The sequence below is a fragment of the Pollachius pollachius genome, assembly GCF_949987615.1.
Source record: "Pollachius pollachius genome assembly, chromosome: 17".
NCBI lineage: Eukaryota > Metazoa > Chordata > Actinopteri > Gadiformes > Gadidae > Pollachius > Pollachius pollachius.
Genome location: NC_136950.1, coordinates 7,340,487 through 7,363,030, shown reverse-complemented (window position 1 = coordinate 7,363,030; position 22,544 = coordinate 7,340,487). Strand labels below are relative to the sequence as shown.

Here is a 22,544-nt window from a genome sequence, read left to right as displayed (position 1 = left end):
AAGATGAGTAGCCTACCACTTTCACCACAAAACATATTAATTATTACATTATAATTAACTTCTAGTATACTATATTGCATGTTTATATCATCTCTACCATATAGCAACAGTAATACCAGTCCACTTGTAATGGAAAACGAGTTATCTCACCATTCTCACCTGTTTGCTGTAGTACCAGCCAACTGTACCATGTTATGTGAAGTCATTAGTGATACCATTTTTTGTAAATAACAATCAATAAAAGTATGACTGGACAACAGATGTTGCTTCCTGAATCTGTGTTGTCCTATGCAGTCATGTTGTACTCTGTGATGTCAAGGTCGCTTTACACAGTAGTTATTTTGTCTTATTGTATTTGTTAGGTACTAAGACGAATGAGCCAAGTGCCAGAATTAATAACCTGCATGACACAACATGCAGGCCTAGAGCCTGTGTGTCTAAACACATACAGTCTACAAAATATCTACAATATTTACAAGTATGATTATTGACCTGTGAGGCACACAACAGATGAAGACTAAGTCATTTTGGCTGTAAGCTCCTACTAAACAAAACCAAAGCAATATTATACTATTAATATTATTATGTGATTTGAATCAATTTACCATTAAAAGTAAAACAGAATAAAACTATTAGGCCGCGCTACGGGGCCTTACCGTGTACCCCCACCTCCCAACGAGTTGGTTTCGTTGGGAGGTGGGGGGTGCACAGTAAGGCCCAGTATAGACCCAGCCTATAAGAGGTTATTGTTGAAAACAGTTTAACAGAAAGTTCTGCTCCTTGTCCCTTAGGCGTTTCAGGCATCTTGCCTACCGCAGCTTTGTAAGCTGGTGTTGGGGACATTTAGGACATAGTTGTCGGGTCGTCATCCCGTCATGTGTGGTGCAGCGGATACGGCAGCAGTTCCCACCTGCTGACTACGTAGGCTTCAGACCACCTCTTGATTGAAGCGGGAGACGTGACGGGCAACCAGCTCAGCCTTTGGAGTGTGTGTGTGTGTACTCAGCTGAAAGGTCTGGAGGGATGGGGATAGTCTTCATTTCCTCTTCAATTGATGTTGGGTCCTGAAATACCTCCATGAGCAGCCTTATGAGGTCATGTACATAGTCTGGAAGATATAGCATTAACATACTAATGAATGTAGCCATAAAAATCTGTGAACTGATGTGCGTGTGTGTTTAAAGATTATCTTTTACAAACTTACTGAATGTTGGATCTGTTTTCACGGGCTTCACAACACCTTCCCCCCTCTTCGCCTTTGGATAGACAACTTTATAAACAGCCTGCCCTGCAGAAATCGTAGCTTGCTCCCGTGATGCATTTTCATTGTGGTGCATTGATGCTAGATACAACCTATAGTAAAATAAAAAAAGCACAGTCATTAAACAACACAGAGTGTGCCTGACAATCATTCCAATCAATGGCTTTCACAATTACGAGATGGTGTAAATTATTACCTGCACAACATTCCCATGAAGGGAAAAACCACATTCTTCGGAGCAAAACGCAGTATCAGACTGGAATGACTGGAGGAGTCACTCTCCTCCTCTTCCTCCAACTCAAACCGTGGTCCCTTGCTACGTCGCCAGCCTGGGCCCTTTATTGGTGTAAGTCAGCGGCGAGTCTGGCAAATGAGAGGTTGTTCCGAAGTCTGCACTGACAGGAGACACCTGTGTCTGCATGGCTACAAATAACAGAAACAAATCGTATTAGAAACTGGAAATAATAATTTAGCTGTTGTTTTTTCATTGGTACTGGAGTAACACTGCAGAGCAAACCTTGGTTACCCATCACACATACAAGAAGCCATTTGCAAATATAAACCACATCCTATTTGGTTATGAAGTTATTTAGGAGATGCTTTTATCGAATTGTTAGTAGAAAGTAATTATGTGATAAATTAATGTATGTATAGCCCATATTCTAGCAATACCAGCAAGGGAGAATCTTCAAATAGATTACTGGACTGCAGATTCTAGGTAAACCAAGAAAAGAAAATACGACATCCCAATACACAGGAAAAAGATGCTCACAAAGTTTTGTATGGATTGCATACTAAGACACTAAAAACTCTTAGTGGCTACATACCTTTGCTTCTTACATGTGCCTTTAGCGATCCCATGGACAACTGTGTGCCGACTCATGTCAACTTCAACCGTGCACTTTGTATTCCCACAGAATGCATTCCCACCGGGGAGTTTGTTTGGGTTTCCGTCGATATAATCTGAGGCAGGTCGGTCTGGCATCCGACATGTTGGAAGGGGCGATAATGGGCACTGTAGTCCTGCTGAAATTATCACACATAAATAACGACGAAAATGATTTTACACAGTACAAACTAAAAACATCTCAAACAGGAAATGTGACCATTTAACCCACCTAATAGTAACACCTCACATAAGGCTATGGCTAGCTCTCATTTTACAGACAGTTTAGAATTGTAGTTTGAGATCCCGCAAAAAGTTCCTGGAAGATTAACCAGCCCTGCGACAAGACTAGCAGCTAGCTACAGAAAGAATTATTTTATGGTAGGAAATGGTAGGGTTAATTACCCCAACTAACATTACACACAACACAGCCACTTTTTTTATTATCAGTTTACTTACATGTTGAGAGACATCTTCACCCATTGGGCCACACAATGTTGGAACAGCATCTTCCCTCAGAGTTAGCAGCTTTGCGAATCCAGCGCTGAACAAACGCAGGTTGCTGAAGCAGTCATCCGTGAAGTGGCGGCGACACAGAAAAAGGTTCGGTAAAGTTGGGGGAATAGGGTTAAAAATTAAATCTAGCCAACGGCTACGTGAAGGCTCTGCCTTTGGCAACGCATACAAGGGAGAGGTCCCTTCACAACCAAGAAAACACCTTCTAGCCATTATTATATATATATAATATATAAATAGTATTATGTCTTTCTGTCCATCTACTTCTCTACTCAAACTCTGTTTTGAGATCCATTCCCCCCGACCCCAGCGTGTCCAGGAACGCAGCAAAAGGTGATTGATGACGCTCTCCCATTGACTCCCAGCAAAAGTACATGCTTACGTCACCATGTACCGGAAGTAAAAGAAAGCCGCTGAGAGAATCCCAACGAGCCGTTTCTAGGTAGCTCGGTAACAGTGATTTGCGGTAGTCATTTACTCCCCTTTGTGGGAATTCTATGGTATTGTAACTTTGCCAACCATTTATATACCCCAAAACAAAAAAATGTAAAGCGCAATAGGAGAAGGAAAAAACGGAAAAGCATAATAGGACCCCTTTAATATTTATTTGTATTACATACATGTATTTGGCAACATATAGATCAGGACAACTGAATGTTAAGGATAAACTTACACGTACAGTATTGCAGAACACGTGACCCTTAATTTCACCATATCGCAGACAAGGTGCACGAGTGATTCAGAGAACGTCATTACACCTGATGGCCTGTGCCGTCAGCCGTTACGTATATATTAAACCTGGGGAATCTGACTCTCATTCCCAAGCCCACCACATGAACGGCTTCCGAAAAAAAAAAAAAAAAGAGTGTTGTTTCGGCGTGACACCAGACAACATCGGCGTTGAGGCAGACGCGCCATGCGCAGAGCGGCGGCGAGCAGGTCTATAATAAACGGTCGGAAAGGTGACGCCGTTACGAGAAAGAGAAGCGAAACAGTTGCGTACCTCGCGTACGCATGGAGCGGGAAAGAGAACATGCAACAGGGATTATACGACGTATACAGTAGTAGATTATATAGTATTTCACATATAGAGCAGCAGCGACAGACGTCAAGCAGAAGAGAGAGAGAGAGAGAGAGAGAGGAGTTTAAGAGTCGGTTATAGCGCGGGAGAAGGTTAATACGTTGTACAGCTGAGGCGGGGTTAGCATGCTTTAGACGGTTTACAGCCATAGGAACACACCACGTTATCACAGGATAAAGGCCATAGCGACATTAGCTCTAAGCTACAAGCGACAAGCTATTGATAGGACGTCGAGGTGAGTACAAGAAGCTACATAGACAGTGTTTATATATTGTAGACGTATAGATATAGAGAGATATATATTTATATATATATATATATATATAGGAGGTGTCAGAGCACACAAGCTGGAAAGGCAAGGCATCGCATGCACGTGCAAAGGAAGCGACTTTAGCAGCAGCAGCAGTCAGAAAAACAGGATCCTCTGACACTCAAACGAGACCGATGTTGTCTGGTTCGCGACTCCGACAAATGTTTCGGAAAATCAAATTATATGGATATAGCCGACACATATTAAGGCCATTTCGGAAAACAGGTTTTACAAGTTATAGTACTAGGTTAAACTTTGTGGTGGTGGAAAAACAACCATTGGAACAATATTGCCAAACTACAAAGCCATAAAGAACAACAAAAGCATGTGTTTTTTCAATCGATCCCCAAAATGGTCATGTCTAAATACCCATAGGAGCACATTCAGAGCACGGATTTGCCCTTACATCATTTCGTATTTTTCTGTTAAATCCAAACATCCACTTATGAACAACCATTAGACGTCGCACATTAGCAGGTTGTGTTTTGTTTTACATTTAAAGTGCACAACCTCTCAGCAGAAAACAGACAATACTGGCAAGTTATACTAAGGCAACAACAATTACAAATACACTAAGGTACACATTGGCACACACTTTCAAATTCATCACATGTGCACAAAAAAAACACACACAGGGCTCCGGATTGGCTTTGCATATTCACTTGCAATCCAGTCTCCAGTGTCTTTAAGAGCCTGTGAGCTTTTTTCCAGGTGAATTCAGTCATCTCTTAGTTTTAAGTTTTTTAAGAAGCAAGTCCCTGAAACACAATATCATAGCCACAAGTGTCTGGAGACAGGGACACACAAGGCGTATTTTGTTTTTTAAAACAGGATGAAAATACAGGTAATCTATATATTATTGAGAAAATAAGAATTACTATGCCTCACAAATAGTCTCTGCTTATACATCTTATATACATCTATGTATACACAAAGATATGTTATTAGGACATCTTAAAATTCTATTTACAATCTATGGTTCCAAGTGATTGTACACTGACTGTCCGGTGGGGCAAATTGTGCTTTTCTAACTTGTGTCTAAATGAGGATGCTGCCACACAGCCGTCTCTTGCCTTACCAAGAGACCCATCATCTGACAGCTGAAGGGCTGCTGTCTCGTCGTTCTACTGTATGCTTGAATGCACCGTGTCTGTTGGTATATCCGGGTATATATATCTGGTAGCAGTACGCCGCTGTATTATATATGAGTATTGCTATTGTCTGAACGCAGAAACAAAATGGATATCTATGACGTTAGTAGATGTTTCTACAGAGCTTTGGGTTTTAGTGCAAGTGATGTCAGGTATACAGTAGATGCATGGTACACACACCCCATCCCCGTTATTGAGATAATGAATCTTTCCATAAGTGCTTAGTTTTACATCCCCTGCCCTCAACAATGAAAAATAAATCTATCTAAGCTAATTTTTTCCCATGTAGCCAGACTTCCAAGCTTGCTGAGAGCCTGTGGAACCTCTAGTCTTAAACCTATAAATAATAAGACCTCATCAATCCTGAGGCAGGCATCTGATTGGTTGAAACACCAGTCTGTCGCAAAGGCAAACTCTATGCAGAATCTGAATGGATAGAAGTATGATGATTAATGGGTCTCAACCCCTTTTAACGGTTTGCTATGTTCCATTTCTCTCTTGAGTTTGCTTGGCAGTCTGGCTATGGGAAAGCATAACCTTTCTATCTTGTTCTATGTATTTCCTGATGATTATACAGTTAGAATGACATCAAAGTCATAGTTACACACCTAACATGATAACTATTTGGCAAGCAAAGCTAAATGCAGAACTATGTTTGGACGAGTTTGATATGCGCTTTAGCCGTTAACCTGGAATAAAGTAGGTTCAAATCAATGTCATTCTTCGTAATATACATATTTATAACATCTAGTTAAAAATATCAAGGCTGTGACAAGCCATGAAATACTATCTCGGAAACAAAAGAGAAAGAGAGGAATTTGGTCAAATGAATGAGCACTGCAATACTAAAGTCACCATCCGAACTATGCATGCGATTCTGTCAGTCGACAGTTTGCTGATTCACACAAACAGACATGCCTGCTTATAGAGTTTAGACTAAAGACACAGAAAAACACTGATTGGTACCTTGTTTTTGTGTATTTCCTGTTCCTCTCCATCACAATTAGGCACTTTTCTCATCATCTCCCTTCCCGCCCATTTGTCAGGCGGAACTCCTCTGAATGGAAACCGTCTAACTGTCCTTTCGAAACAACAGTTCACTCTTCATGAGAACCAAACTTTACCTTGAAACCCGAAAGGTTTTTAAAAAAGCGTTTTTGACACCGATTCAAAGGCAGTAGACTGAGCTGAGGTACGCTGAAGTGCTTTTCTCTTTTCCAAACGGTTAAATAAGAGACAACAAAACAACAAACACGTTTTGGCACCGAACGACGTCTGGCGGCCAACGGCAGGGATTCAAAAAAAAAACGTAATCCCTTCCTCGTCCACCTATTGCACAAGCGTTTCATATCACCAGTAAGTACATAGAAACTCACGCCACGTACACTACGCTACACTAGTAAAGGCAGACAGAAGCAATGTATACAGGGGTTAAGACCAAGGTGACCTAGGTCAAAAACGACAATATGCAATTTGTGTATGTTTATGTATATATATGTATATATATATATATATATATATATATATGTTTTTCTCTTAAATATACTTTTTAAATATGGGACTTTTGAGGAAAAAATAAAAAACATTAAATAGATTACCAGTACATTCACAACAAATATTTAATCCGTCAAGAAGTGTGTGCGGGGGAGGAGGGGCGGTGACGATGGGGAGGGCGGTTTTATAGGTCCTGGCCGAGTCGTTCGATCTCCTCGATGAGGAAGTCGATGTCCTCGAAAGTGGCCGCAGGGTTGGAGATGACCATCCTGAAGAAGTTCACCTTGTCCCCCTGGGGCTGGTAGCTCACCATGGTGGTCCCGTACTCCATCATCCTGGCCTTGATCACCGGGGCCACCTGAACAGCACAGCAGACACCAGGGGTTCAGGCTTTAGGATTAAATGGAAGGCGTGGCTGGAATCATGAAGCAGAATTGTACTTTGTGGGAAATGTTTTGCTTATTTTGTCATGGTCGTATTACGGGTATAGTCTATAAAGCATGTATAAAAAAAAAGAAAGAATCGTTTTGACTTATTTTTCATCAATATAATTTTGGTGCCAAGATGCATTTCATTTGTATGCTATGCCAAATACAACTTTAAACTAAACCCCCAAAAAATTACAAAAAGCCTTGCCAAGGAAGAGTCATGTTATCGTCTTGCCATCTAGATAAGCCCATGACGCAAACTGTGTATATTCAAATTAATATCTGCATATACACTGATGCTATAACTTCTTATGTGAACTGATGCTTACGTGTTTGATACAGAATATCTGATACTAGTGTGTCTTAGTTATTTGATGCTGATGCTGCCATTTCTTGTCTGATGCATGTCTGACGTTAGCATATCTGATGTTAGCATATTTGACACTTTCATATCTGATACCAGTGTGCCTAAATCTCGATCTAAGGCCAGCATGTCTAATGTTTTGAAAGGTCACACTCAAGCGACGCAAATTGATTGAAGTCAGTATTTAAATCTCACGGTTTTGATACTTCCTGGCGCTTTGTTTGGTTTTCTGTTATTTTCCGACTCAGTGACTGCAAGCAATTTTTTACCTTCTCTTTTTTCCCTTCTTAGTTTGAAGGCTGATTACACAAAATAAATATCCAATCCTTCCCAACCATGAAAGACAGCTCCCACTCGGCAGCTTGACAACTGATTCTAATGACAAGCGGCTAGTTGTGGCATTGACTGACAGGGTAGTGATGGGAGGAGGTTACGCTGTGGGTACCGCTGGGGTAAGCATTCATTTAGTTACTCCTTCTTACTCTGATGACTGCAGGGATTCTGTCTTCCTGCCAGCGAAGGGCAGAGTCAATGATATATTTTCTAGCTAGCAGGCTTCAGACAAAGATAGCCCCTCTTGCTAAAGCCGGGGTACAGAATATGGAGGTACAGGGATGGCTTGATGAAAGCTTTTAGCAGCAGCAATAAAACAAGACATTGGTGATCCCCTTTCAAAGGTCATGAGGCAATGCCATTTCATAAAATATCTCTTAGAGTAAGAAATGAAAGTCCTCATTTAACTGTTTAAACTATGGTTTGTTAGATTGATATTGGAAAAAGTTTAGACAAAACATTTTTTAATCTGCATATTCAGAGGGTAAATTAACACCAGATGACAGTTTGCTTACGCTAGAATTTATACCAGCTGCAACTCATATTCTGGAGCTCCGTGAAAATCTGGTAGGAATAGGGAGCCATAAAACCTTTCCTAAAGCAAAAGTTTTCTGGGGGCAGAACCCAAGATTACAATTGTACAACTTGGCAATCAATTCAGCGGATGCGGGATCTGCAGTATGCAGATCCAAAGAGGCTTTCAATGAATACAGAGACAGGTCATTAACGAGCAGGTAGTGGTTAGACAGTAGAGACAAGGCATTGAGAAGCAGGGAGGGTTTAGACAGTGCAGCGACAGGACTTAAAGAAGCAGGCAGGGGTTAGGCAGTACAGGGACCGCTTATTACGGACCAGTTAGGGGTTGGACAGTATGGAGACCGCTCAGTGAGGTGCAAGCAGGGGTTAGACAGTATGGAGACAGTCATGAAGGAGCCGGTAGGGGTTTGGTTTTTCAGCTTTTTTTGACTGTAGACATTGGTGATTGAACCCAGTATATAATATACTGTATATAAACCTCATAGAGGGCCATTATTCGATCATAAAATCAGGACCTATGACATATCATACTGTATATAAACTCATAGAAGGCCATTATCCAATCATATAAATTCAGAGGCAGCAGGCAAGGACACTGCATTACTCTCTCTCCCATTATGTTTTAAATGCAACCATTCCCCCTAAGCTTGCTGCAGGTGACTAGCTGTACTTGGCAAGGCAGTCCTTTCTGTGAAATAACAGAACCAGCAGCTGCCGAATCCCCTCCGCCCTTTGTATTCCCTCCTTTGACATGAGCTTTGTGTTTTTTGTCCATTAATACTTTGTACATTTGGTCTTTGAACAAGAGCCATTTTGGAGGGAAAATGGGAGCTGTTGGTTTTGGTCCCCCAATCTGTGGCTTATAACGACCATGGTCGACCGGTCGAAGCGGCGATTCGTGTTGACAGTTCCCTTTCGACAGGAAGCGTTGGAACACACAATAAGGGGTTTCCATGGTTGCGCCAGACAGAGACACCTGATCTATTGATGATTAAGAACTGTTGGACTCGGACAGAGGGCCTAAAAGACATGCAAGAGGAGCGGAGAAGTTGTATCTTTTTTAGGCTTTCTTTCCTTTGCTATTTGAGCTTTGGCAATGTAAATGTACATTTTTCCATGCCAATAAAGTCATTTCATAAGAGAGTGAGAGAGATAAAGAAAGAGATTTAACGGGAAGGGGAGCAGATATAACCAGACAGAGAGCTAGACTGGGATATAACTTTGAGCGAGAGAAAGAGATATAGACTCAGGGAGAGGGAGTGATAGACTAGAGAGAGAGGGTGCTTTACATGTCTGGCAAGCTTACCATCTATTTGTCCTAATAGTCAATTATTACTGCTGCTGCTGTTGTCTTCTGATGGGCTGTCAGCATGTCAGCCTCCCACCCCGATGATCCCCAAGACGTACCCCTCCATCTTCCATCTCTACCCCCCAATGTGCAAGCACCAACCCCCAAGCATTCAACTCACACTCTATGGGCCTAATTCCCTGATAGCGGCCATTTTGGTTTCAAACCCTTGATGATTGTTCTGAATTAATTTGTGTGTGAAGGTTTCAGCGAGATGAATAAGGCCCACACAAACCCAGCCCATGATCTATAGAATAGGCTACAATATGCTCATTGCTTATTGTTAGATAATAAATTGAAGACGAAGCAGAAATGGATGTTCGAAAATGGGCAACCAATTTGAGCTCTGGATATATATATCGGTATGTGATTAGTAGGAATCAGATGATGATGCGGCCGTCGCCATGGTGGCGGCCAATCAGGGCTCACCTTGTGTAGCCTCTTGTTCTTCTCCTCCTTGTCCACTATGTGGCGCATGCCCAGGGGCAGGTACCAGAAACACACATTGGTGTGCTGGGGCTGGGAACACAGACACACACACACACACAATCAATATCTACACCAGCAGGTGCCTACCCACCTGCTATGGTTAGCATTCTAGAACATACAGGCAAGCCGGTTGGCTGTTTCACATTAAAGGGCCACTATTTTACAAACAATTAACAAGCATGAAGAGAAGGAAGGCAAATCATCCGTAAGCTGCGGGTGGCTAGCCAACGCTAGCTCCCTTTGTGCATACAGCTGGCTTGGTTTCAGGTCGCTAGCGTATGACCCCAGTGAGAGCTCTAAGGGAACCAGAGCCAGTCCACACACCTGGGCCAGAGCCCCACAGGCCTGCCTCTTCCTCCCTAACCCTGTCAGCCCCTCTGGGGAACCAGCCCCCTCCAGCTATTACTGGGGACCCCACGCTTTCAAAATCAGCCACTGGTGTCCAAGCGTTTTACAATGATGTTGTATTTTGGCCGCCGACAGAAGCCTTGTTTCCTTGTGTGTCCGTCTCAGTGTGTGTTTTGTGTTTTTGGGGTTGGGACAGGGGACATACTCCAGAAATGGCTGCATTCATATGTAGATGAGCAATTATGGGATATTATGCTCCTCATTAACTATAATGGCAGCCCATTAGGGCAGTTGCCAGAGGTAAAGAGGCCATTCAGCCAACACAAAGGCCTAGCTCTCCGCTTGTCAATCAAGTCAACCTCAAATAATGCTATACCCTCTCACTGGTAAGATGCTAATTAGATAACATGCTCTAAATGGGTGTAACCAGTACCCGACACCCCTCATGTTATTAGTTACGTTGTGTCTTCTGTTGGCATATGAATCTGTACGAACCTTCCCGTCAAAGACCATCTCGTATCCTTCTCGATCCTTGATCTTGTTGTACAGGTACTCCGACAGCTCCAGGCACTTGTCTATCTGAGACTCAAACCCGATAGTGCCCTGGAGATACAGAGGGTTTGAGTACAGGTCAACTACACACACCGGGCTTTGAACCCATAACCTTTCTACTGGGGAGTCAAACAACCTAATCACTTGATTATCCTGCACTGTCAAATATACAAAGACAGTGGAATCTATTCGTCCCTTTCCGTCCATCCATCCATAAATCCCTCCGTTATCACTTGCTTCTACCCTGCGGTTGGTCGGATTGTACGGGTACCTTGGCCCTCCACATCAGCCAGAGTTTGAAGATGTCGACGTGGCGGCCACACTGCAGTGCCTTGTCCCCGGTGTCGTAGGAAAGGTCGTAGTGCTTGTCCTGCTGGAACAGGTAGCAGGCGTGCATCTGGTTGCAGTTTTGCATCAGACCCTGCAGGGAGAGCATCAGAGCGGTCCGATCACTGGCTGAAATCTCGCAGATTTCTGCGTTGTTGGCCAAAGTTTAAAGCAAAAGTTGGGATAACCACGTTAAGGATGGTGTGTCTGTGTGTGTGTGTGTGTGTGTGTGTGTGTGTGTGTGTGCGTGCGTGCGTGCGTGCGTGTTTGTGTGTGTGTGTGTGTGTGTGTGTGTGTGTGTGTGTGTGTGTGTGTGTGTGTGTGTGTGTGTGTGTGTGTGTGTGTGTGTGCGTGCGTGTGTGTGTGCGGCCCACCTCTTCTCTGACCAGGAGAGCGGAACACTGCAGGGGGACTGACATCATCTTGTGGGGGTTCCAGGTCACTGAGTTGGCCCTGTGTAGAATAACCATTATAACCAAGATCACCACAAAGATAAAGAAAATCACATTCAATAAACCACAACATCCAATTCGAAAATGACAACGTACAAATAAAAAATAAAAATATAAAACTAAAACAAAGTTGAAAGTTTAATTAAAAGTTGAAGGTTGAACAGCCCAGTTTAAAACAACAAGGCTTAAAACAGCAGCAACATCTTTAGGAACAGCAACACTTGCCTGTCGACTCCATCCAGCTTCCACCTATGTCGTCGTGACATCAGCAGGCTGCCTCCCCAGGCGCCCTATCAGGAGAGAGGAACCAGGGTCACATGACGGGTTCACAAAAAAAACACAGCAAAGAGCTTTGTAATGTTGTATTCAATACGGCTAATAAAATTGCGACAGAGTCTACGCAAACAATCCTGGTTGGTGAGGTCAGGGTGGTGGTGATCTCAAACAATGCCCGTAGCCAGCTACTTGGTCATCCAAAAAATAAATGTAAACTAAACACAACTGAATAAAAAGCCAGCGGTGGAGAAAAATTCTCTGAGAATAGTGTATGCTTAATTCGGTTTAGAGTAGTTCATTTGTTTCCGCCGTGGAGCGGGCAGAAGCACAACCCCCATCACCTTTCTCAAACCCTGGAGACGGCCCTGTCTCAAACCAACTCCTCCACCAAACTGGATTTGAAAGACAATCTCTGACACTCATGGCGATCTCTTTACCACTGTGCCTCAACAGCTCCAACTTAACCAAGATAAAGAATGCAGAACCGATTAATGTATAAATAAAAAACAACAAAGCTTGAAATATTTCCCAACCATCTAACTACATGGCGTTAATCACTAAATTGAATTTAGGAACTATCAGGACTAAACACCGGGACCGAACCAAGCCTCCCTCTCCCATCCTGTTACGCGTCTTCATTACTGGCTGAGGAATGAGCGCAGGGTCTGCTGATAGAGCTCTCGGCCTGCCAGGCCTACACCACCGTCATTAACAGATAGACTTCTCCCACAGAGAATGGGAGAGAGAGGGCAGCCATGACGGATCTGTCGGCTGGGAAAACCATGATTTACGACCCCAGCTACTGTTGCTCTAATCTCCAGTGTTAGAAAGGAAACCGCTGGCTCCGGTGTGAGCAAGCTAATAGCACAGTAAATAGCAGACAGATATATTAGGTTTATGGAGCTAGCTGGCGGACATGTCTGTCTGAATGCCTCTGTGAGAAGCTCAGAGCCATAAGGATTATTCAACACTCTATGCGAATATGGTGTAAATATGTTTTAGGCTCTTTGCAGTAGAGTCATATGAAGCTTAAAATGGACACTTACAGGCTAAGGACCCTAAAAAGTGCCGATTCCCTAAGTAGCATGCACCCACACATTTTGTACCTGCATTCATCCCAAACACATAAGTACCCACAAATTACCCAAATTACCCTAAAACACTCTTAAGCAGCCTACACACTTTGTACTCTTACATGTTAAGTACCATAGCTATGATAAGTTCCCAACAGGCTGATGGCCCCTAACATGTTGAGAAACATCAAACACTAGGTGCTAAATCGTGCCCTAACATTCACCTAACACATTAAGTACCATATTGTTTGGCCTCACACGCTAAGTACCCTACATCGGAACATGCAACATAGCTGAATTGCGCCTCACTCACAATGAGACTCACATTTACCTCCATCCAGACATACTATGACACTACTGTCAGACTCACGTCCATGTGCATCTAGCAGAGGTGGAAAAATAACTGAATAAAGCAACTCAAGTAAAAGTACAGTTACATCACTGAAAATTAGTACAAAATACTCTTTTCAAAACTTGCTCAGATTACTAGTTACTAGTTACTTTTTTACTGGTCATATTTAATGCCTTACCAATCATACGTTTCAACCCAAAATCTCTAAACAGGGTTTACTTTGAACAACATCCTGTCATAGCAATTTAACATCCTGTCATAACTGTTGAAAACTTCTTGAATATATTAGTTATTGTGACTTAATTAGCTTTTATCAAACGCAACAAAACATACATTAAGACCTTAAATTTTAGTCTATAGCCTACTTTGACTTGAAGGAGTGTCATGACACTATATGCTTGACATCTTTGATATTACCATCCTCATATCTCTGAAAGATTTTTTCAATAGCCTAAATGCCCTAAATGTAAACGTAAATGTAAATGTAAACTACTAAAACTAAAGTTAAATTTTGATGCTTGACTTAACAAGACAGTCTGCCATTATCCATTCAGCCTATCGACTACAGCCTAGTCTGACTGCACTGACGGCTGAAAGGTAGACTTGTTGCTAGGTGAATTCAGAAATTCTCAGGCCAATGCAGCATGCATCTTGTCGTTCTCGACATACTTGCCTGCAATTTTTTATTCAGGAACTTGTGTGGTTTAATCTGTAACTAAGTACAATACTTCAACCAAAACTTATTTAAGTAAAAGTAAAAGTACAGTTTTTAAAAACTACTGAAAAAATACAAAATACCCCCAAAATTGACTCAATATATTTGCTTGAGTAAATATATTGTCTGCCATTCAGACATACTATTACACTACTGTCAGACTCACGTCCACGTGAAACCAGACATTGTACTTCTTGCAGATGTCCGAGACGGCGATGAGAGGGTCGAAAGCTCCGTACACTGTAGTACCAGCGGTCGCACTCACGAAGAATGGCACGAAGCCCTGCACACACACAAAGATATGTATGCATATTATATATAAAAATATATGAATGTATACGTATTTATTTGAAGCACAGTTTCATCGCTGGCAGATATAATTTGTACTTCTATTGTTATCATGATGCCTTTGACTTCCCAACAAATCACGTCAGCCCCCACTGCATCGTTGCCATGGTTTAGGTCCATTAAACAACCCTGTGTTAAGGAAGCTTATGGACACCATCTTGGTTCTAAACACGAGCTGGGAGGTGGAACTGAATGGGGAATACCTCATTCAGTTCCATCTCCCAGCTAGCGAGATGGAACCAAAGGGCCGCTATGTGAGTAAGGACCATAGAGCGAGGTTAGCGGTGGAGCTCACCTTCTGTTTAGCCTCCAGGATTTTCCTCTCCAGGTCTGCTGGGATCATCTTACCACTGCATCGAGACAAAAACAACTTAAGGGGCTCAGAAGGGGCCATTCATTTAGATATAAGTGATTGTATCCAAAGCAGGTATGGGTCAGGCTGCATCTCGTATGTAGGCATGTCTACAGGCATGCCTACATGCCTGTAGGCATGTAGGCATGCCTACAGGTTAGGCTGTGGACAAGGGATGAACCCAGGACCTTTCAGCTGTAGGTCAAAAACCTGAGTCCCTATGCTGCTCCCCAATTGATGCGTGTGTGTGGTTTGATGATGTAGGAATGTGTGTTTGTCAATGATGTTTGATGTGTGTAATGTTTATTGTGTGAATGTAAGTATGTCATGTTATGTAATTGTGTGTGTGAGTTGGTTGTTTGAGATTGATATTGCAGAAATAAGTGTGTGTTTATGTTTTTAAAGTGTGTGTCTGTAGGTTTTTATTGTGTGTGTTTGTATGTTTTTAATATGAATTGTGTGAATGTGTGTGTTGTTACATTTTCATTAATGAAAACATATCAACAAACGTTGTATGTGGGGTGGGTTGTATTTTGTGAATGTGTGTGTTTATTGTTGTATTGTGTGAATCTGGGTGTTTATTGTACTGAGTTGCATTGTGTGTGTTTATTGTGGTGTGTGTTGACTTGTGTGAATGTGTGTGTTTATTGTATGGCCTTGTGTTGTGTGAATATGTGTTTATTGTACTGGGTTGTGTTGTGTGAATGTATTGAGTGTGTTGTGTTGGCTGAGGAGGACTCACGTCTGGTCAGCCTTAATGCAGATGACGCTCTCTGTTCCAATGCCAAGAGCTGCTGCTCCTTTCTTAATGGAGAAATGACTCTGACAGAGAGACATAGAGAATAACAGGCAAAGAGAGAGAGAGAGAGAGAGAGAGAGAGAGAGAGAGAGAGAGAGAGAGAGAAGACAACATGAGCGGGAAAAACAATATCAGACATAACATCCCAGACGGACAAAGAAGCAGAGAGGGGGAAGTCAAGGGAGTGAGGGAGGGCAGACAAAAGTCCAAACTAATTGAGGACATGTCTTGAGTTCATGTCAGAAAGACAGAATAGACACGGATCATAAATGATACATATATACATTAAAACAAGGTAAATTGTAAATGTAAAATGCGCCTACATGTTCAGACGTGAAGGCCGCCAGGCGAGGGACGGATGACATTCCTTTCTCCTTCACTTCGGGGAACATCTTGAAGCGCGCCAGCAGCATGGCGTACATGTTGGAAATGGCGCCACCTAGAGGACAGATGGGGTACTGCTCAGCACATTTATTCGTCGTCGTTATTCAACCGTCAAAGACGACCGGAAAATTACCTCACAGTTAACAGCGTTACATCGATTGGCTGAGATACACGGGGTCATGGTGACAAGACGATTGATTAAAAACAATGAATTTGCGAGACTTGAATATAGATGTGGCCCAAAAAAAAAAAAAAGAGATTGTCATTAGACGTAGACCTCAGGCGACAGCATACTGAATCACAGTTGAAACTATTTATCACAAAGTTAATTCAACTGCGAGACATTTAAATCATTGCAAGATTGTGATATAAGATAGATATACATTTTTTTTTAAAAAACGAGGTGTGTTAATTAACCACGAAAAACGGGTTTTCCGTTGCGGTTTGCCTCATAAAACTGGGAAATGACACGAGCACAAACCATTCAGTTTGACTGTTTTGTGTGTGTGTGTGCGTGTGTGTGTGCGCGCGCCTTCGTGTGCATGTGTGTATGTGTGTGTGCGTACGTGCGTGCGTGCGTGTGTGTGTGTGTGCGACCGTGTCTACATACCGGGGGAAAAAATGCCGTCCCCGCTCCCATCCTGCCAGCCAATGATCTCCCTCATCTTCTTCAGCGTGACGTACTCGAGCAACACGAACACGGGTGCCACCTCGTAGGTGAACCTGCGGCGTGACGTCATGGGGGACGGGATTATATAAACATGGAACCAGCCGCCCACGCGCCAAAAACACCAAGGACTTGCGAGGCTTCGTTTTGGTTGTCAGGTCGGCCTGAATTAGAGAGGCCGACGCTCATCCTTTGGTCATTTAAAACCTTATGGACGATAATTGATTGTATAAAGTATATTGGGGTTGGTATTTTAGAATAGGTTGACAAAAAAAAAAGTTTTTGGCCACACAATGAAGGCCCGCGGAAATTCTACTGATTTTTGAAACACATTCTCACATTATTATCAACAGCACAATCACAAATAATAAGCTTTTAAAGGTTTTGGGATGCTAAGGCCTTTGTGTAAAAAATCTGCACGAATAGGCTATGCTATAGGCCAACATGGCAAAATGCTTTAAAATCATTCTTACTAATTATTAATTATTGTATAAGCTTCTACCTTAAAAATTGAAAATATATTTATGTAGCCTATAATTATATATGGCCTAGTAGCCTACATATTTTATCAATATATTGCATTAGGCCTATATACATCATTTAAGCATATTGTGTTATTTATATTGGATCGAAGCCTTTCACCGACAACTATAGGCGTATCATGTAACATGGAGGCATATTTTCAGTATTTTACAGATAAGTTATATAAATGCAAAAAATGCATCTGAAGCCGTCTGCTAAAAAAACATGTGTCCGCTTCCAGGGCTGTAAAGCCAAACGTGTATCACGTTAAACATAACACTATAGTTAGATTCAGATCAGTCTCAACTCTGAATTCAATTTAAGAGCTAATTTTCTCTCCTTTGATCACCATGGGGATTTGATTCGGGGTGGGGGTGGGGGGGGGGGCGTCTCCTCATTTAATTTATGTCTCGTTTCTTTAATTCTCTCTCTGACAAAAGAGCATCGTTATCTGTCCCCAACAGACGCACAGATAATAATAATGAATAGCACACTCGGATGGACCGGCAATGGAGTTAATTGTCACCGTCGTCGTCGTCATCATCCTCACCATCCTCATCATCATCACCACCATCAACGTCATGTTTTAAGAGGTGACGGGCGGACTCACATGTTTGTGTTGGCGGTGGAGGTGAGCCAGTCCGCGGCCAGGCCCACCATGTCCAGCCCGGTGGACAGCTGGTTGAAGTAGCGCGGGTGGGCTGCGATAAAGAACACACACACCACCGCGGTTCACACCGACGATTAGGTTGTTTCTCTCTTTCAGGAGAGATTTTCTGTGCCATCTCGGCGTAATTGCTGCGGATTCATTTTGAAATGCGTAAATGCAGATGAAACCTTAGGAAATGTCACATCGGCTTACAATTATTCACCCGATTTTTTACACATAGGCCTACAACGTATATGTTTTATTTTGGTTCATTTAGGTATGTAGCCTATTATTTTATCTTTATTTTATTTTTTTTTACTGTGGGTCTTTTCTTCTGAGGCACGAAGGAATAATAGGGCTTCACCAATCTTCTGTAATTGTCTGCCATTATTGGCGATTATCTGTCATCATCCTCCGGGTCCTGCTTTAGTCTGTCCTCACAGTAAGATGCAGGCCGTTCTGCATCAATAAAGATAACGATAGGCCATTAATGGAAAACAAATGTAGGCTGTCTAAATGTCCCCCTTATATTCTATATATATATATATATATATATATATATATATATATATATATATATATATATATATATATATATATATATATATACCATTTTAATGAACCAACCCACACGTCCTGCTCAATCCATCTGAATATCCAATCGAATCGAAATGTTTTGAGCTCTGGGCCCAAAACCTTCCTTGAACACTCACAGTTCCACAAAGGCATGTTGACAGCAGATCATAATCTCATCATGAAATCGAATAGGGAATAAGGCCGACCTCGCCTTAATAAAATAAAGCAAACTTATCGTCGTTATTCGTGCCTTTCTGTCTCGTACGGACCTCTGAGAGAGCCGAGCTAGGCCCCACCTGTCTTGATGGCGTACTTGAGGGTGGCCCGGCAGCTGACCAGGATGTCGTCCAGAGACTCGGGCTCGTCCTGCAGCTCCCAGTTGTTCCTCTGCATCAGCTCGTTGGGGTAGTGGAAGTCGATCACCTTGGTTTCCCGGTCGAAGGACTCCACGATGTAAGCCAGTAAGATATCCACCACCTCCTGCAGGAAGCTCATGGTTTTAGCGTCCCCGTCCGAGGCGGGCAGCAGGTCTGGAGGGAAAGGGATCGGATGTGGAGACGCGTTCGGGTTTCATCGTTCCTCCATTCTATATTTTTCGTATAAATGTGGAGATTATGGACGATTGTATTATTTGACGCCTGGATTTGAAAAAATACATTATATTTCAACGTTCATAAAATAAAATAATGTGTCTGAAACAGCCGTTTTCATTCTTAAAACGATTATACAACCAACAGCAAAACACAGCAATAGCGTGATTTTAATTCATAATTTATTTAAAATGTGATGTGATTGACAAGCAGTCCCGCACTGCAAGGCCCGCCCTATCCATGGGTTTGGTGAAGGTGACCCCTAGACAGGCACAAACCCAGACACACACACACACACACACACACACACACACACACACACACACACACACACACACACACACACACACGCAAACACACGCACGCCAACACAGTTGCTTTAACGACAGTGATCGCGAGGACAGCTAAATTCTTCCCGGTGACCCGCGGTTGCCCGGGGTCCCCGCCCGTCAGGCAGGACCTGGTACCTGTGGAGTAGAGGTCGGAGAAGCGGACCGAGGCCTTCGGGCAGTTGCAGGGCTTGTTGCAGTCGCACGGCGCCGCCGGGATCTCCTGCGGCTTGGTGGGCAACTCGGAGGACGTTTTCTCCATCTCGGCCACGTTCAGCAGGGCTTTGGATCGATTCGATGAAACACAATATTTGTATGTGTAAAAAATGGACTTCGGAGAGCCGCAACGCTTGATGCAGCGTTATGCAATGATAATAAAAATATATATCATAAGGCCTGAAATTAATGATCGGTGTATTGTATGGGTACCCTGACAGACATTTTGGGGGGGGATGAACATACCACATAATTTCGAGCCGAGACCTCCGGATAATTTCTGTGCAGCCGCTTGGCACCAAGCCCTGGCTGTGGAGAGAGAATTAATTCATAAAGCGGATCCTCAAAGTCCATCTCACACACGATTATTTTTGGCGTATAGGGCTCCATTTGTTCGTTTGAGTCAAATAAACGGAGGCTACATGGCCCGTCTGTGTCTTGTTTTTGTGACAATGGAAATGAACGTCAAATAGAGCCTACAGGCGGGCTGAACCTCTGCAGCCAAACGGAGACGCATCTAACCAAACGGCGCTGGTTTGATTCCAAAAGGGGAAATAAAGCAAAACCACTCACGCGTGCTGGGGCTTTGACTCCCGGCAGTGTTCGGCGGTACGTTATCCCCACCGAGGGACCAAAAACCTTGAGAAGCCATCGTTACAGCCAGATGTGCAGGGTTTCAGGAGGAAGGGAGACCGACAGAGTCCATCCAGACGCGCGCAGAGAGAGAAGGAATAAAGCCAGCGTCGACGTGGGAGACGGGGGAGCTGTCCTGCGCTGCGGTGCTGAAGCTGGATCTACTCGGGGCTGGATCGACCCGGAGCTGGATCTACCCGGAGCTATCCGCCTTTTCTCCCCCAAATCCAAGCGGGGAGGTTGACAATAAAATAAACCCTGCTGGAAAAAAAAGACCCGAACCGAAACGCAGTGTGCGCACTGTCTGTTCCCCCGCTCGTCTCGATGTGTCCTTCCGTGATTCTGCCGTCCACAGGTAGAGCGCCACACACACACGCACGCACGCACGCACACACACACACGCACACCACCCGGATTATACAGGAACCCGCAGTGTCTCCTCAACCGAAGAGCGCAATACGCGCTTCAACGCAAAGCGCAGGCGATCCTTTCTGACCTCATGGAAATGTTGTGGAGAGAAACAGAGAGAGACAGATAGAGAGACAGATAGAGAGACAGAGAGAGAGACAGAGAGGGGGTCTGCGGTACCAGGTCGCGGTTCCTCTTTATAACAAAACCCCTGAGATTATTTTTAGTCACTGTTGTTGCTCATTATTTGATCGCTCCTGTATTAATCCAATTTCCCAGACAGATATCGAATCGCAAAGAGGGCTTTAAAGTGGTTTACGCAGACTGGCAACCTCCAGAACACATTTGAAATATCAACCAACCAACGGAACCATTTCTAATTGAAGTCTAATCCCCTTTCCGTGCGTTAACCCAATTTCGCGTCACAACCACACAGGTCATGACGACAAACTCGCCCCCCGCGTCGTGACTTCATTCCGCCAAGTTCCCCCCCCCCCCCCAACCCGCCCCCAACCCCCTCATCTCCCACTCCTCGCTCCCAATCTGCCTGAAACAAACTCCCCCCGCCTCATCAAGACAGGAGCGACCCTCTAGTTTCGTCTGCTTTTTCAATGTTCCCTTCTATTGTTTCCGTCGGCTCTGGTTGTTCGCCTGCAGGGCGGATAAATGAGCGCACAGGTCTGCCCTCTCTCTCTCTCTCTCTCGCACCACTGCACATCCATTTCGTCCTGAGAGAGAGGAGAGATGGAGGGTCCCTCTTTGGCACCAGAGCCCAAACAAAAAAAGAAGGTGTATAGGTTGTAATGTCGTTTTACTATATAGGTGCTCTCAAATCAGCGCGACATACCACATATATATCGTCCTTTTTACGGCGCAGATCGAGGCCTCAGCGCGCATTGGCGGTCGCCGAAGCGAAATCAGCCATGCACCCGAATGCGCAACGCTACCGGGTGGCGTTGCGCAGTTCGGTCAGCGTGTCCTCATGAGCATTTAACAACCCCTCGGGTTTCTTCTGCCCTCTGAATGCCAGAAAAGGTTAGCGTGAGATGATGCGAGCTAAAGCTATAATCCGATATGGAGCAAGTATAAAGGCGCTTTAAACCATCCCCTTCTATACATATCGTAATGGCGCACGCACATGCGCTCATGCACGTCATCACAGTGATTAACACGCGCGAAGAAAAAAATCACGTCGAGCCGCTGCAGACGAGAGCATAATGGGTTCATGTGCACGTGACAGACGCATGGTTTAGGGTGATCCTAGACACTCTATATCTTTCTGAACAACTTGTAGGCCTATGAATTACTCTTCCATGATATGACTCCTGTTTTTTTATGATACAGACCTGAACTGACTGCAAGAGTGTCTTGAGTTGCAATACTACATTCTATAAATCAAAGCACAAGTATTTCAAATGACCAAAAACATGTATTGAAATTGCAGTTACCCAAACCCTGGGCATTTCTACAAGACACATTTACACATGAACAATCCCAAAGCAGCAAGAAAATGGATTATTGCAATTTAAAGTATTGACAATGACAAACGACAATCTACTTGTCCTTGTTGTACTTACACATGTTCTATACAGTTATTACAAATGATAATCTAAGTAATAATAATCGTCTAAATAAGTTAAATTTAAAAACAAAGCTGTCAAAGTGAAACATCCCAGATCTTTGAACTCGCTATGCGGTACCTGATATTAATTTATGTTCGTCTATATCACCTTATATTTAATTACAAAGAAATAACACCAACAAAAGTGTAAAGGAAT

The 22,544-nt window shown here is 43.3% G+C and overlaps 1 protein-coding gene across 1 annotated transcript; it reads right to left on the bottom strand.

Annotated features, from left to right (window-relative positions):
* Window positions 1–6,883: 6,883 nt before the first annotated feature.
* gad2 (glutamate decarboxylase 2) lies at window positions 6,884–20,377 on the bottom strand (the record flags this gene model as incomplete). Its single annotated transcript, XM_079755156.1, has 16 exons — window positions 6,884–7,057; window positions 10,139–10,228; window positions 11,042–11,149; window positions 11,370–11,519; window positions 11,800–11,878; window positions 12,103–12,167; window positions 14,460–14,576; window positions 14,937–14,991; window positions 15,736–15,815; window positions 16,116–16,231; window positions 16,787–16,899; window positions 17,976–18,066; window positions 18,887–19,120; window positions 19,648–19,791; window positions 19,972–20,034; window positions 20,299–20,377. The coding sequence occupies 16 exons, from the start codon at window positions 20,375–20,377 to the stop codon at window positions 6,884–6,886; spliced, it is 1,758 nt and encodes a 585-aa protein (XP_079611282.1).
* Between the last annotated feature and the right edge of the window lie 2,167 nt (window positions 20,378–22,544).